This window comes from Crocodylus porosus, unplaced genomic scaffold, assembly GCF_001723895.1.
Source record: "Crocodylus porosus isolate Cpor-Errol unplaced genomic scaffold, CroPor_comp1, whole genome shotgun sequence".
NCBI classification, from domain to species: domain Eukaryota; kingdom Metazoa; phylum Chordata; order Crocodylia; family Crocodylidae; genus Crocodylus; species Crocodylus porosus.
Genome location: NW_017728937.1, coordinates 4322530 through 4339272, shown reverse-complemented (window position 1 = coordinate 4339272; position 16743 = coordinate 4322530). Strand labels below are relative to the sequence as shown.

Here is a 16743-nt window from a genome sequence, read left to right as displayed (position 1 = left end):
CTCCCTCAGAACTCTCCTGCCATTGGTGACGCATAGGCTATGACGTTGGCCATGCACCCCCTGGAAGTACCAGCTGCGAAACCAGGAGTGCAGGTGGAAGCGCACTTGGCTTTGCCACTTGGTCACTGGAGGACCCACCCCCCTAATCTCCCAACTCCTGCCATACCAGAGGGCTGCTGCACCCCTGATTTAGTAGATGCACCCTCTAGTCAGGGTGTGCACAGTTCTAATTTTTCCCATCTCTGGATTGAGCCCCAGCCCCAGGCTGGTGCTTGCATTCCTGACACTGCATTGCTCAGCTGCAGTGGGATAACCAGCTCAGATTTCAGTGGTGTGGGCTAAGCACAGGAGAGGGAGTTCTTGTCATAGCTTTTGTTACTTAATTTCCTCTGCAGTGACCTTGGGCATGCAGCCCAGCTGGTCCCTATAGACATACCTGGTATTATATCTCAAATGCTGCAGCCCCCTAACTCTGAAAGAGCCAGCAACTGAGCTTTGTTAGCCAGTCAATGAGAAGACTGTGGAAGCTGGCAGTGGTGGTGACCAGAAATGGTCTTCCCCTACTTAGACATGCTGCTACCAGTTGGTTCAGGGAGGAGCAGGGAAATTCTAGTTCAATGCTAAATGGATTCTAGTGAGGACATAGAAGTGAAATGTATAGTCCCTGCTTGGCAGGGTGGGGACACAAGGATGGATTTAGTCTTGATTGCCCTCCACAGCATAGCAGAGCTCAGTGTCTCTGTTGACTATTGTCTATAACAAGGGCCTCATTGTTAGACAGCTACCACAGGGCTTTTGCTGACAGGCAGGAACACATAAAAGGCTGTTTTCCAGAACTGAAGCAGAAATAATGGAAAAAGCTGGCTGTGAAAATTGTCCTGGCTCCGGGGGCCGAGTATGTGTGTCCATGTGTGTGTTCTTGGCTAGTGGGCAGAGCCCTCTGGTTGCCATGAAATGTATCTACTACTTTGTGTGGGGTTGGATGGGCACCAAAAGGGTCAGGTCACTACTGAAGTCAAGGGCAAGGGTGTTGCAAGGATGATAGCAGGTCCAAGGAAACACCCTAAAAGCCTGCCCAGTTAGTTTCTCTCCGGGCTGTGCTTGGGAACACCCAAGAGGGACAATTTCTGCTCACAGAAGTGTTCTGCCTCTGCTCCGTTATTGTGACACCCCAGCCCTTGCAGAAGACTGGTATGTGCTGGAGTAGGACAGGTTCTGGAAGGGATCTCAGGAGGTCATCAAGTCCAACCGCCTGTGCAAAGCAGGATCACCATGCCTAAATCATTGCATCCAAGTGTCTTGTGGTCTCCAGCTCCATCACTCGCTGTGATCTTACTGGCTTCTCCCATGTCTGCCACCTACAGCTCTCTAGTTCTGTTGTGGTGACTGTGATCAACACCACCACCTTCTGCAGTGCAGCTTCCATCTGTGGACAATCCTGTGTGCTGGATTGTGCTGGTTCTCAAGAGCAGGGCTGTCTAACTTTTGAGTGGCTGGGGGCTGCATGGGCAACCTCTTTCCAACTACACCTTGCTATGCAGCAAACTATGCTGCCTCAGGGACTGAGGAGGAAGAGCCCAAAGACCTTGACAGTAGCACCAGTTGAAGTGGTCGGGGGAATGGTACTCAAGCAGGAGTCTATGGACTTCATGAGCTGCACTCAGCCAATAGGTCACAAGTTGGACAACCCTGCTCTAGAGGATACTGTTAGGAATAACCTTCACAGCAGTATGACTTCCACTTGTTTGTGGATGCATATTGGCTACTATATGTGGTTCTTCTTTGTCTCCAGACACTGGGTTGATGGGCACTGTTAAAAAGCCCTGGTAGATAGAGCGGATTCCCTGCTCTTTACAGACTCTCCTACTGTGCATCATGTAGTCCCTCAGCTGTCCTGCGTAATGATATCTCCTTGCTCAGTAGGTATAGTTATGTCCACCTGCAGCAATACTTAGATACTGGGGATCTCTTTTTTGCCAAAGGAGGCCATACCAGTGACAGCTGGCAGAGTTGTTTCAGGCACTGGGCTTTCCTATCTTGATTTCCATCTTAAATCTAGAGTCCGTCCTCCCCCCACTTGATCCTTTCATGGTTGGTTGCCACTGTCTAGGAGAGCAGGGGATGCACTGTCAAGCCCACTTCTGTGCTTAGACTCTGGTCCTTTCTGTACATAACCTTGCTCAGTCACCTGCAGTGAGTTTTCTCCTGAGTGAGCAAGCACTAGTAACATAACTTACTGCAATGTTTCTCCTGAAGTAACACAGGAAGCCTCACCAAAGGACTCAAGGCTTAGCTGAAGAGGGGCAGTATCGTGTGTGAAAATGAGGCAAAAGACAGGCCATTCTCTTAACAGCTTTCCACAGCAGCACAGAAGACACACGCCATTTGGATCTTCTCCCCACCCTGGGCTGGGTGGTCAGGCTGTGTATTCTTTGTTGTGTTTTGTCTGATCTTCTCACTGCAGCATCCTTTGTCCAGAAAGACATCGGGCATTTGGGCTAGAACACTTGGTTTGTGGATATAGCTATACCTGTAAACCATCCCACTAAGTGCAGATGTACCTTTACCAACCCCACAGTGGCTTTTGCTGGTAAAATTCAGATCAGCTCTGTGAACAAAATAGGCTCCAGCAGCAAAAGCACTCTGTAAAATTGCCTTTATGTGAGGGCTCAAATAATTTTTTAAAACAACACCCCTAGCAGACATTACTATACTGGCAAAGGCTTTCCATGTACATCTATGTTTTTAATACATACTTGGTGCCTGAAAGTCCATTGGTTTTTCCTAGCATTTGTAGCCAATAGTCCTGGTTACGGCTTTCACTGTGGCACCTTTGTGAACCCTTTGGAGACCATAAGTTGTTTTTTTCTTTAAAATTGATTTTTATTGTATTTTTAACATTTGCTTTCTGGGCTTTGTTTTTCAAACCTTTCTGTGCATTCATTAGAGGTAGACACTTGCTGCTTCTTTGTTTCCTTTTCTTTTTTTTCAAACAAAGCAACATTTCACATAATTGCATGACTCTCTAGGTGTCTATTCTTTACGAGAAGCACTAAATATTACTTAGAAGGGTAATAGTGTCACCAGAGCTGGCAAAACTGCTCCGAGTCATTGCCATGGTGCCATGATCCAAGGAATACGTGGATTCTGCAGCTGAGTCCCCAGACTCTGCAATAAATAGGCAATTCTTCTGCAGTTTCATTAAATGCAAAAATGAATGAGTCAATGCAGTAACCTTCCTCCTCCCCCAAGTGATTTAACTTGATACTAAACCAAATTTATTTTGTGATGTCTCCCTCTTTTAAGCATTTCTAAAGGCCACAGCTTTTATTTTTCCCCTTGGCAGAGCTGGGGGTGGGGAGCAGGAGCAGAGCAGGGATAGGTGTTGGTTATTGCAGCTGCATGTTTAAGTTGGTGTGGGAGGGAAGCCTGAAGGCTGGGTCAGCCCCAGGCATGACAGATCAGCAGTGAGGTGCATTGGCAGAGCTGGGAAGGAGAGGGCAGGCAGTGGATTAGCAGAAGGGTGTGGCGAGTCAGTGCTGAGGTCCCTTGGCAGAGCAATGGAGGGAGAGGGGGAGGGCCAGGAATAAAAGGGCTCTTTTTAAAAAAATAAAAATAAAAATCTGCGCTTTTCTTGACAGGCTCACAAGAGTCTATCCAGTGTGCAGGATGTCACTGACCTTGTCCAACTATAAATGAGCTCTGGCCCAGCTTTCCCTAACTGCCCCCCCACCCCTTTCCTCCTCTCAGAAGTGAAGCTGGAGCAGAGGGACAAGCCTGACACTGTGCCCTGCAGCTAAGAGATTCTGGCTGCAGGCCAGCTTGGGTAATAAATTCCAGAGGCAGAGGGCATGAGAGCACAACCAGACCTCTAGCCCCTGGATATTTAACCCCCCTGGGGCTTGATCTGGTGGATTGTGGCTCTCTTGGTTCCTTGGGGGCTCTGAGGTATAGCAGCTGGGGCAGAGCTGGGACTCCAAGGTCACCCATTATAGTAGTCTGTAGGGCACCGGCAGAGCTGAGTGGTTCCACGGGAAGGAGGGAGCAGCTGTTCTGTGAGGTGCCTGGGTGGTTGCTCTCTGGCTCCTCTCCAGAAGTGCTAAGTTCACTCTCAGACAAACAAGGAAGTGTAAGTTTCTCCCTTTGGGAGAGCAGGCTGCTTGTGTGCAAACAGGGAGGCTGGGACAGGGAGCTGTCCGGACAGTGAGCTTAGCTCAGCATTTCAGGCCACTTCGCCATTGTCTGGGGATCAGCTTCTCCAGAGCTCGGTGTTACAGCTGGGAGCTGGTATCTGACCCAGGGTTGACTCTGCAGTCGGATGAGGGTGGGTTTCAATTTAAACCTCCATGGTTTCGTAATTTCTCTCTCTTTCTCTCTTTTTTGTTCCCTTTTTCCTGTAACTGTGAGTCAAAGTTCCTCTTTTGCAGGGAATTCGGGGCAGAAATAAAAGCGAGGGAAGGAAATCCCCACTTGTTGCTAGTGACAGCAAAGCAGGTTTCTGTAGAAGACTTGCTTCCCAGAAGTGCCTTAAGGCATCCGCAGCCAGCTCCTCTTCCAAGGGCTAAGGCAAGCTGGCAGCAACCAAGGAGAGCAGTGTGTCATCCTCCATAGTGCACACTTCTGAATTGCTCGGGAGAATGTATTGACTTTTCTGCACTGCTCTCCCTGCCTTGGGAACATGGAGATGGGACCGGGTAGGTTGGGGAAGAGTGTGTGATTGTGCAAAGGCACAATAGATGTCTGCTGTTCCCTTTCCAGCAAGGCCTCTAGTGGCCAGTGCAGCAAGAGAAATTTATAAGCTGCAATAGTGTGTAGATAATGGAGGTGCTTTTCCTCCTGTATGTGTTCAGAATCATAGGAGGGGAAAAAAGTCATTGACCTCTTTGGGAGGTCTTTTGTTTTTCATAATCTGGTGTTGTCCCAAGGGTGTATGTATATATGTAGACAGTGGAATAGCACGTGTGTTGGAGGTAAGAGAAAATGGTGCCATGTATAAGCTAGAATTCATTCTGGAGTTATTTCCTTTTGATGTGAGCCAGCTTATAACAAAGATGAATTTGGTCTTATGGATCCCTTGTGGTTATATTTCCCCCTTCCTGCAAAGGGAGGTTTACCTTGCTCTATCCTAAACTTAGAGAAATCTGAGAATTTCTGAGCGCAATGGATTGGCGTTTAGAAATGTCACACATTCCACTGCTTGTGAAAGTGGACTGAATCGCATATTTTGAGTTGCTTTAAAATTGGAGGCAGTATGGCCCTGGACTGGGAGATTGGAAGCAAGGGCCTTCTTCCTTGCTCTGCTGCTGACTTGTTGCATATCCTTGGTTAGATTGGTTCACCTCTTAAATTCACTTGGCTTTTTGTCTTGCAGACAAGTAGATAGTCTCTTCTTATATGTTTGTAAGGTGTCTAGTGCACAAGGACTCCAATCCCTGCTGGTAAAGTACAAACTATACAAATCAGGAGTAGCTGCCTGGGAGTTTGATATCTGTTTAATGAGGTTATGAGTCTCATTCCTTCTAATAACAGACATTGCCATGTTTACTGGTGGTTTTCACTCTTCCATGCTTCTGTGGCCAAAATGATGACAAGAAAAGCATTAACTTAACACTGATGGTATCTTTTTTACCCTCCTTTCCTTGCAGGTGGTGGTGCTACTGGAGTCCCTCAGCAGGGGTCAGTCAGAAAATGACTGAGTATAAGCTGGTGGTGGTTGGAGCAGGTGGCGTTGGGAAGAGCGCTTTGACAATACAGCTCATTCAGAACCATTTTGTTGATGAATATGACCCCACAATAGAGGTGAGCAACATGCTGACCCTGAGAGAGGATTGACTTTATGTTCATGTTTGTTTTCTACCTTTTTAACTTGGCTTTGCTTTCCAGGGGCTGTTTGTTTAGCTGTAAATGAACGTGGAGAGAGCTCAAATCTGAAAGCCCCAGCCAAAGACACAACTCCCACTCCCTTGATGGCTCTAGCTCTGTAATTCTCAGTGTTTTTCCTAATGGGGCTTCCTATGGGACTCTTCCATCTAGCTGGGGCACCTCTCTTACTAGCAGTATGGGAGGTGTATGGTAGGACCCCTGTGTTGAAAATCCACACTTTGGCCATAAGAGATGGCCTGTGTCTATATGTGTGTACATGCATGCTTCCAATATGTGCACGTGTGTGTGTGCATATGCTTCCAGTATGTGTGTGTATGTGTGCACATGCTTCCAATATGTGTGCACTCTTTCTGAAAGTGCAGCTGTACCTGCATGAGGTCATGTGCATATCTGTGGGAGTTACTGGCAGAGAAGAACCCGAAGGCCTCCGGGCCTGGGACTTACATGTAGGATATCTGCCTGAATTTGTGGAGCATCCAAAGCCCCAGACCGATGGGTCTGGGAGGGAGGATATTTGCTTGGTGGTAGAGCCACACAGACTTGACAACTGAGCTTTGCTCAGTCAAATTTTGGAACTTGACTATTGGGCTTTATCCAATTGAATTTGGAATGGATTTAGCCTTGAAAAAGTTCAAAATATAAATAAAGTTCCCATCAGCATGTTTGTGCGTTGTAGGCCATGTGTTTTTATAGTCATGTTCAGCGTTGGCTGCATTTAATCAACTTCATAGTCAGTTTCCATTGCTGAGCACATGCTGCTTTTGGCAGCAGTTTAATATAGACAGTGTCATTAGCAAGATTTCCTTGCATGTGATTATAAGACAAGGGGATTTTTTCCCTATGCCAGTTGGGCGGGGGGCGGTATTCATTGTGTATTTGAGTAAATACAGTACTTGACCACATTTCAAAAGTGCTTTGGGATACATTGATGGCAAGCCCTGTACAGGAGCTTGTAACAGTGGTATTGTCTTCAAATTCTATTTATATGCACAAAGTGATTAATCTTTTAGAGAAGGAGGATGCTGGCTGCTATGGTTATCCTGCTTTTCCTGTGGCAGGTTAGGGTATTGTCTTGTGTTGTGTCAGGGTTTTGATGGTAGTTTAACTAAGACATTAGATTATGGATTTGTAGAGGATGGTTTGGATAGGGATGATCCTCCCCCTCAGGCAAAGGGGGCTGGACTAGATGACTTCTGGAGGTCTCTTCCAGCCCTACTTTTCTATGATTCTAACCCTTTCAAGGGTCTTGGGGTGATGCTGTGTGATGGGGCTTTGAGAGATCCTGACCAGAATAGAACTGCTTTGCATCCAAGTAGCAATTCATCCTTCAGGGAATAGGGAACTATCCTACATGATAACTGAGTTCTTTTTGTAATCATGAGGAAAAGTGGATATTTAACTTCGTTTCTAAGGATTTGCATACTCTGTAAAATGGCTTAAGGCTGTAGGTAGGCTAAAGCCAGTGTTCCTTTTTATCTTCCCCAGTAGATTGTTACTGTCTTCTGGGACTTGGTGCTTTTGCATTCTCAGAGACCAAAAATATACCATGCATTCAGCGTAAGATAGAAAAAGGGCTGATTTGTGGGGCTGGCTTTCATGTGTGGTCCAATTAAGGAGAATGACAAAGGGCAAGTTGTATCACTTAGTCCAGCTCGCTCAGTACCCTGCCTCAAGAAGCAGCCAATGGCTGGGTCTTCCTTAAGGTAGCTTGGTCATGGTTTTCAAACTTGGGAGTCCAAATTTCTTCCACAGAAATTGAAATTGTTAGCCATTCCCTCTTGCTTTAAATCCATCCTTTCTCTATTGCTGCCACCATTGCAGGCTGATAGTACTAGCAGTGATAATGATACCTCAACTAGAGATGAAGTGCTCCTGGGTGCCAGCATTGTAACCAAAGAGTTTTTTATATAACTTTATATCCCATCCATGCTGTGGCTAAAACTGTGCTAACAATAGCCAGGTTACCCTGGGAATCCATAACACAGCTATAACACAGCTTTGTATCATTCTTTTCAGACAAAACCCCCTATCTGTGCTACTCAAGGAAACTGTATTGGAACCCTGCTAACAGATGTATTCAAACACAACTGTTGCTAGCACCATTATCATTGTTGTAATGTCTGAAGGGCCCAGATAGAAATTTTTGTGGTAGGTATTGTCTGTATGGTACCTATCTGGAAGAACTTGGAGTAGAACTTATATCAAAATAGGCAGAGGGTGGGAGACAGGGAGGACCATTAAACATTTTACACTGGAGGAATTGAGGCAGATGGATTGGCTTGGTCACACAGGGAGTCTGTGGCAGAGCTGTAAATTGAAGCTGGATCACCTGAATTCCAGCCTTGAACCTGAACCCTCCTCCAACCACTTGTGTGGCTTTGGCTATATTTGCTGCATTTGGTACAAATGATTCGGATCAACCCAGATGGTCAATTTTTTGTGCAGCTGAGTTATTTGCTTGAAAAAATATTTGTCCTGCACTGCCACATACACCAAGAGTTTCTTTTTCTCTGCCCCTCCCACTTGCTGAAATCCCTTTGAAGGAGAAGGTGACTCGGCAAGTCCATGCTGTGGCGTTCTGCCTTCCTGTTCAGTTCTCCATACAGCAGAATTTCACATCCTGCCTCTGGGGCAGGACCATTGCTCCAGAAGCTCCTGCGTTTTGTTAGAAATCTACTCCAGGTCATTTTCCAGGAAAGTGTCTGGGTTGAGAATGCACCTCCCCAGTAGGAAAGGGAGATCTTGCCTGTGCTCTGGGCCGGAGAGTAAAGGTGCTGGGCAGAGCTCTGCTTTCCCCCCCATCCTCCTCCCTCCATGGTGGAAATAGCTCTCCCCTCCTTTTCCCTGATAATATGCAGAGAGAGTACTTTGACCATCTGGCTTCACAGCCAGGCCTCCAGGGCTGGTTCCTTTTGTGCCCTTACACCAGAGATGGGCAATTATTTTGGGCAGATGGCCGCTTACTGAGTTTTGGCAAGCCATTGAGGGCCACAGGACAGGCAGCCAGGGGCAGATAAATATAAATTTTCTAAATTTTTGAGGGGCCCCGTGGGCTGGATAGAATGGCCTGGTGGGTGGCATCTGGCCCGCGGGCTGCATTTTGCCCACCCCTGCCTTACAAAGTGCTGTAGGGCATCTTGCCAGTGCAACCTGCCATGACTGGCAACCCCCAGCTCTCCCTGTCCTAGGGCCCTCCCTCCTTCTCTTTCAGTCCAAGGCCTCTGTCAAATGTGCTCTAATTTAGTGGGGATTTAGGATGTGTTTTGGTGTCTGCTGAGGACTTAGATGTGCCCCACAAGCTCTTATTATCCTCTTTGGATTAAGGCCCTTTGAATAATACACAGGAGCTTGACTCTTGCTATTTAGCTTGCTAGCAAAATGGAAGGCAATGCTGTAGTATGTAGGGCGGGGGTGTCAAACATATGGCCCATGGGCTTGACCCAGTCTGCATGGGTGGGTCATCCGATCCACAGGACTTCTTGTGGGCTGGATATAGCCCACGACACTGGTAACCATGGTTGCTGGAGCCCCGCAGTGGCAGCAGTAATTTCTGCTGCTTTAGCACAGCTCTGGAAACCAGGGAGCTAACACTGCTCCCCACCCCACTCTTCTGCACCTTACCTGCTACCAAAATTGGGGGTTTTAGTTGCCCCCAGAGACTACAGCAAGGGGAAAGGGACAGCAAGAGGCAGAGCTGTTAACTCGCTTGGTTCCAGAGTTGTGCTGAAACAGTGGCTCCAGCAGCAGTGCGACTTAATGCTATTGCCACTGCTCATAGGTCATCCAGCCTGCAGAAGGCCCCGAGGTCCACTTCCAGCCTGTGAGAAGCCCCATGGTCTGGATCCAGCCTGCAGGGCCCAGCAAGTTCAATACCCCCATATAGGGTAGAACATAAATACGCTGAAATGGTATGGAAGCCTCGACCCTGCTACTGCTGAAGTTGTTGAAGATGAATTTAATGCAGGCTGTGTTCATAAAGAAGCCACAAATATTTGATGGTGCACTGAGAAAGGAGCTGCCTGGGGTGGTGGGGAGACAGGCCTCTCACCCCATGTATCTGAGGAGGGATGTCAGTTGAAGGGGAGTTGAGTGAGGGGCAGTGAGCCTGAGCTCCCAGCCTACCTGGGCTCCATCTTTGGAACCAAGTCACCTCACACTAGGCAAAGCAGCCACCTCTCTTGCCCCATGGGAATGTCCCCTCCGCGGGGTTCTCTCTTCATGCTTTCCCCTGGTCCTTTTGGGTTTCTGTGTGACTGATTTGCGCAGCTCTCCCAGGACTAGCATAGCCTGAGGGAGAGCCAGAGGGACTGCTGCATCACAGCCATGTGTTCCTGACTCCTGGTAGTGGTGGCTGATGGTGGTGGGGGCGGTGAGCTACCACGGGAGAACCATTTGGGCATCCACAGCTGGGACTTCTTTATAGGTCAGCTCAAGCATCTGTTTTGCTTATTTATCATTCTCGAGGAGCAGGAGCTCTGTGCTGCAAAGGAATGTGCAGGGTGTTTGAGGGGATGGGGATGTTGTCATGAGAAGGTGGGAGGATGAGAGGCTTAAAAGCTGCTAAAGAGAGTCCCCCCTCCTAGAACCTCAGGAAGCACAAAGTGCAGCTACAGCGTGCAAATGCCAGATGCTTGTTTCCTGCCTTACTGTCCTGTATTTGCCCTCAACTGCCCCAGGTTCCTAAAGGAGCCAGATTCTTCTGACTCCCTTTGACATTGGAACCAGTTTTAGTCCCCGGAAGCCTGTTCGGATTGCGGGGTGGGGAGCCTGTAAACAGAGTTGCTAGTTTCTTCCATGTGGTACTTGAGGATTGTGGTCCTGTGTCATTCTTGCCAGGGCCCCTTCCATTCTGGAGATAACTTTCTTGTAAGGGGTTCAACCTGCTGCTTTTTGCTGTGTGGACAGGACTGTGGACCATGTGTGTAATGCGGTGGGTCTGACCTTCTTCCTCTCCCCCCCCCCCCGGCCCAGCTCTCTGTGCAGTAAGAAGTCCTCAAGATGCCTTGCTCTGCAGTCTGTGCGCATGACCTTTGAACCACTGCCCTGTGCCTGCCTCCCAGGATGCACTGCTACAAACAGGGAGGCAGAGTGGGAGAAATGAAAGTGCAAACACAGCTGAAGTGTGCTTATGCGGTGGGGTAGGAAGACCGCTGCATTGGGTGTACACGCAGCTGATGTGACCGAGGTTAAATGAGTATGACAAAAATGGCTGACACAGGCTGGGGGGGAGCGTGGAGGACAAAAGGTAGCAGCAGAGCTCTCCATGAAGAATTGCTGCATTCAACCTGCATTATTCACTGCCTGGGCTAAAATTAGGCTTCATACAATGGCAGGATTTCAGAAAGAGCTGGATGATTTCATGACTGACAATGATCATTTGTCATCCTGCAGGCTGAGAGAAGAGGGCTGGCTTCGGGGCATGAACCTGTGGGTGTTGGGAAGGAATCCCCTTTCAATAGCAACCCCCACTTTCCAAAATAAAGCACAATGCCCATCTCTGGCTGTGGACAGGCGTGCATTTGTTGTGCTACAAGTGCCACCACATTTCAAAGCGCTACAGAAATACAGCACTACAAGAGGTTTACAAAGGTGTGGGCTAGAGGTGCACCAATACGTCGGTCCAATATCAGATCGGCACCAATATAAAGAAAATTAACTATATCAGAAATTGGCCTGATGTGGCCAATAATTTGGCTGATAAATTCCCGTGCATGCACGCAGCCACAGACAGCATAGCACGTAGGCGGCAAGGAGCACCGCCCAGCAGCTTGAAGAGCTGCATGCAGCTGTTAAGTCTGTTGTGGTGGGAGGGGATGGGGGAGGGAAGGGGCATGGGGGTGCAGATCAAGGCCCCTGCGGTGAGGGAGGGAGTGGGGCAGGGGCCGATCAGGTGAGGCGGGGTGGGGTGTGGGATGGAGCCATGGCTTGTCCGAGGGGTGGCTCTCACTGCTTGTATGCATCCCAGGAGGGCATGGGTGGTGTGGGTAAGTGCTCCAGATCTGCGGGGGGTGGGAGGGGGAGCCTGCAGCTGCGGGCTGGGGCTGCGCTGGGCTCTTTGTGGTGCATGGGAGCCATGCTCAGAGCTCTGCTTCTGGCATGTGGGGGCTGTGCTTGAGGTGGGCAGTGGTGGCGCTGGGAGAGGGCTAAGGGAGGACTGTGGCAAAATTTGGGGTGGCTGCAGCCCCTCCATAATCCTTATCCCACCTTCCCCCTCCCTGTGCACCCCCCCCCACACACAACAAACTTACCAGCTGCACACAGCTGTATCAGGAATCGGATTGGTATCAGCTGATGTTTCCTTAAAAATTGGCTATTGGTATTGGCTCCCAAAATCTCTATCCATGCACCCCTAGTGTGGGCACCTCCCATTCTCCCAGGTGGAGAGCTACAGAGTTCCTGCAAAGGTGTTCAGAGACCTGTTCTCCAGCCAGGGGGCAATAGGGGTTGCTTGACTCTGCTGCTTTGATCCATACCCCTCTTTCCACCAACTGGGGAAAGGGAGCCGGTCAGAGAGCCTAATCATGCCAGCCTGCTGCCCCTGTGGGATATGGGAAATAGCTGCTGTTCACCCTCCACCCTTGACCATGTTGGTTGTGAGTGGTGGGACTGGGGCTGGCCTTACCCAGGATGAGCAGAACAGCAGCCTTCAGTCTGGAATGGGCTGCAGCTCTTCTCCTTGTATGCAAGCCTGGTGACTGTCTCACACTTACTGACAGCCTGGCCTGGGGGTGGCAGGCTCTCATGTTAGGGGCACAGGGAGGTTGCAGCTCAGTTCCCCGTGCCCCAGCCCCAGTGAGATCTGGGCATGCTCATTAACTGTCCACTCCATTCTCCCTCTCTTCTCCCCCTTGGAGGGGGAGTGGGAGAGTGGAGCACTGTGGGGTGCTGGAGCACTGAGAGACCACCCTGTAGCTCTGTGGTTCATTCATTCTACATGACACTGCAGAACATAGCGCTACAGAGAAATTCCCATTTCATCCAGGAATATTTTTGTAGCTCTACAAGGGGTGTGCACATCTGCCCCCTCGACTTCTGTAGTGCTATGAATGTAATGCCTCCCCATGGCCTTTAGCTAGCGTTATTATAGGGTATTTTTTTCAGTGTTCCTCTGAATAACTGGGTGTAAGCAGTAACTGGATAAATCTCTAGATATGGATTTATCTAGAGACAGTATCCTGGACTAGAGGAACCTGTGATCTGGTGGGCATTCCTGACTGAGAAGTCTTCAGCTTCTTTCCTATGGGTCAGCTGCCTCTCTTTTCCCTCATCACAAGTCTGCTGCCGTAGATGAAACTTGCTGCGCAAGGCCCTTTCAAGCAAGCCCAACAAGCCTCTTTCTTCCAGTTGCTGTGCTGGAGTGCAGTTGCTGGGAGATCAAGCAACAGGGTGTAGCTCCAGCTTCAGGAGAACATTGGGTCTAGAGTCCCTTCTTGCTCAAGAACACCTCATTCCATCTGCAACATGTCCATACCACGTTCAGTCCACACTGGATTTATCTAGAGGATCCGAGTCAGTCTTCCCAGCTTGCTGGAACAATTCTTGTAGTCTAAACCTGACCCATGGAGCTTTGCATTTTGCTCAGGGTATATACAGATGTTGCCGAATGAAGCAGATCAGCTGTGCTAGGATGTGTCCAGCACAGCCAGTCCATTTCATTGGGCAAAATGGACCTTGCCCGCTGTCCTGCAAATTTGGGCTCCTGACACTTCCTGGGAGCGGCCGTTGCCTAATCCTGTGGGGGTGCCCCTCTACAAGTGGGGGAAAGCCAGGTTTCTCCGCTAGCAGAGGAGTGGCCAGAGAATTCTCAGGCACCCCTTTGCTATCAGAGTAACTTTGGGTTTCCCTGTTTGCAGAGACATGCACCTGGGGAATCCCTGGGCACTCCTCTTCTAGAGAGGAAATTCAGCGCTTCCCTGTTTGGAAAAACACCAGCCCAGAGTCTCAAACTTGCTCTGGTATGATCCCAGGATTGGGACCACGAGTCAGCTGATTGGCAGTCCCAGGACCACATCAGAGTGTTAACTTTAACATATGCCTGTGGAATCCTGAATGGGGGAATAAGAGAGAGAACTCCTAGGGCTTTCCAGGGTGTTCAGGATTGGACCCGAAACCCTAGGAGTGCCCACCCAGGGTGACTGGAGAGCATAGGCAGCTTTGGGCTGCCTGCTGCTTTCCTGCCTTGAAGCCAACAGGTATCAGCTGCAAAACAGCAGCACAAAATCATACCACCTATGTCACGGTCACCCTTTAGGGGCATTTGTGCTGTGACAAGGGAAATGGACATCTGTTTGGCGTTTGTGCCATCCTAAACATTTTTAGGGCAGTACAAATGCAATATCTGTTTACACCCTCAGCCATTCTGGCTTGGGTTGTTGCACGTGGGACTGCCTTTATGAGCTTTCAATATTCATTTTGTTGTTTCTTACTGAAACCCTTTCTGTGATCGTTAGTGGTAATAGGGGTTGGACATTATGGGTGTTCTTCAAGGTGGAAAATCTCCCAACAGGTGGAAGTGAAGGCTGTTGGGATCCTTGCTGTAGTGGTCTGCCATGTACTTTCACACCTTGGCGGTACTGTCAAGCACCACCAGCCACTGTTTTAACTGTGGCTTCATAGTTTGGCAGCCAGCTATAGGAGAGTCACCAGTGGTAATGGCTGGCTTAGGGGAGGGGATGAAGCTGAAAGTGAGCAGGTAAAGAAACCTCAGTGGCATTTTTGGTACAAGCTGGGCAGAAAAAAGTGCATTCTTTTTTTCTATCCTAAATCTCCTGCTAATATCTCCTCAGAACCTTAGATAGTCTGACGCCATCACACATGGAAAAAATGCAAAATATTTTCAGTGAAGGGTGTGAAAGTGTTTTTTTAAAGAAATAAGCATGCTTATTCAGAAAGTAATAGACATCTTTTTAATCCGTACATTAAAATCTTTTGAAAAAATAGGGTTGTAATTATTACATATGCAGAGCTTAAATAGTAGTAAAAACAACTGTTCTAAAACTGGCATAATTAAAAGAAATCAGCTGAGCAAATACCCTGGAGATCTTCAGAAGGAGAGTCGATGCACACCTTGTTGGGGTCATCTGACCCCAGCAGTCTTTACTGCCCAACGCGGTGGGGGCTGGACCCAATGATCTCACAAGGTCCCTTCCAGTCCTAAACTTCTGTGAATTTGTGTAAACCACAAGAAACTCTTCTGATTTTGGGTCACAAACTCCAAATGAGGTCCCAGCTCATTAAGCAATCTTTACAGACCTTTTTGGATGCCCCCATGTTCTATGTAAACTCAGGAGTTACCCAGGTTTCTCTTTGAGATTTTGGATACCTAATCAAAATTTCAACCCTCCTGTTCCTGAGTATCCTGCCTTGACAGCAGGGTCACCTTCTGAAATTCAACTAAATGTGACTGCTCTGCAGTGAGAGATTTGTCTTCTGGACACATGCCAAGGAACATCGTCAGTGAAAGATCTAGGTCAACCCCTAACCCGCAGGCCCCCCACAGTGCTCAACCCCTGGCCCGCAAGCCAAATCTAGCCCGCAGAGCCATGGCATCTAGTCCATGGGGCTCCCCATGGGTCAGGAAATGTGGCGATGGGGGAGCAGTCGCAATTCATACTGCCACCCCTCCATTCTGCCAAATTCCCAAGCCCTGCAAAGCCATGTGAGGGCTAGGCCTTGCTCCCTGCCCCTGCGTGACCAGATTGGGGCTGGGCCACCCCTCCTCCAAGCCCCTCCATGTGGCCGGATTGGCCCTTGTGCACCCAGCCTGTGCACTGGATCAGGCCTATGGGCCAGATCCAGTCCGCAGACAGACTGGGCACTGCTCATCAGGCCCATGGACAAGAAGGTTGAACACCACTGATCTAGGTAATCATAACCCATCCTACACAGGCTCTTACTCATGTTATCCTGCTACTACCAGTGTTTAAAAGGAGGCTGGAAATGGTTGTGAAAGAATGGACTGTTTAATTTAGGAGGATTGAATACCAACATGATGGCCCCTAGAGGCATCGCCCTTATAAGTCACCTTACTATGAGGATGTCCATTGACAAAGGAAAGAAAATGGCTATAGAAAACTTGCTCCAAATATACCCCCGTTACCTTGCTGTGGTGAGGTCTAGAAGAGTTTCTCTTCCACTGTTGGGTCCCCCAGATCCAGCTGTGGCACTGCCCTGTCTGAGTGGTGAGCACCACTGGGAACTGAGATCCTCTGTGCTCAGGGACACTTCCAGCTGTGAGTTTTTTGTAGATAAGCTCCATTTAGATATGCATTGGTGAGGCCACTTCCAGAGGCAAGCGACCCATGTTTGGAGGTGGGTTTCCCCCTGATTTTTACCTGTGGATGCAGTGGCAGAACTGTGGGCCAAGACCGCAGAGGCCGAATCTCTGCTGCTGGCTAGTGAAAACTGTCAGGGAGGCTTTGGACATGTTATTGATTGGGAATGCAAATACCTCTCTGGGGGCTGAGTGGTTGGCTGGAAGCCAAGCAATTGCTCAACACTGCTGTGCTCTTTGGTTAGTGCTCTGTTTTCAACCTTTTCTTTTTGGAGAGGATTATTGAGGTCACAGTGAAGCAGCTCTGAATTCTTCTGAATTTTTGGATCACAGTGACTCGGGTTTCAGGTCTTTCCAGGGGGAATGATTATTGAATGTGAGAGGCAATAGCTCAGCTTCAAAAGGAGCACTGGAGAGGACTGTGGGTAATGTCTGACCTGTGGCCCAAGTCTCTTGCTCCTTGGGTAATTGCAATAACCACTCAACTATTGTAGCTAAAACACAGGGAGGAGCCTCTCTTCCTGATTTACACACGTGTACATACTCAGTGAGTGCAGAACCTGCTGAGCATGCTTAGTCATGGTTAC

At 48.8% G+C, this 16743-nt stretch overlaps 1 protein-coding gene across 4 annotated transcripts in view; it reads left to right on the top strand.

Moving 5' to 3' along the window:
• Window positions 1-16743, top strand: part of HRAS (HRas proto-oncogene, GTPase) — a 100359-nt gene that overhangs the window by 63081 nt on the left and 20535 nt on the right. For 2 of the 4 annotated variants that reach the window (XM_019547291.1, XM_019547292.1), the window contains one exon: window positions 5646-5799. In XM_019547291.1, coding sequence (XP_019402836.1) covers window positions 5689-5799 — 111 coding nt within the window. In that variant the 5' untranslated portion in view covers window positions 5646-5688. Of the gene's footprint in view, window positions 1-4160; window positions 4325-5645; window positions 5800-16743 lie in introns of those variants that run through there. The other 2 variants (XM_019547293.1, XM_019547290.1) reach the window with 2 other exon arrangements.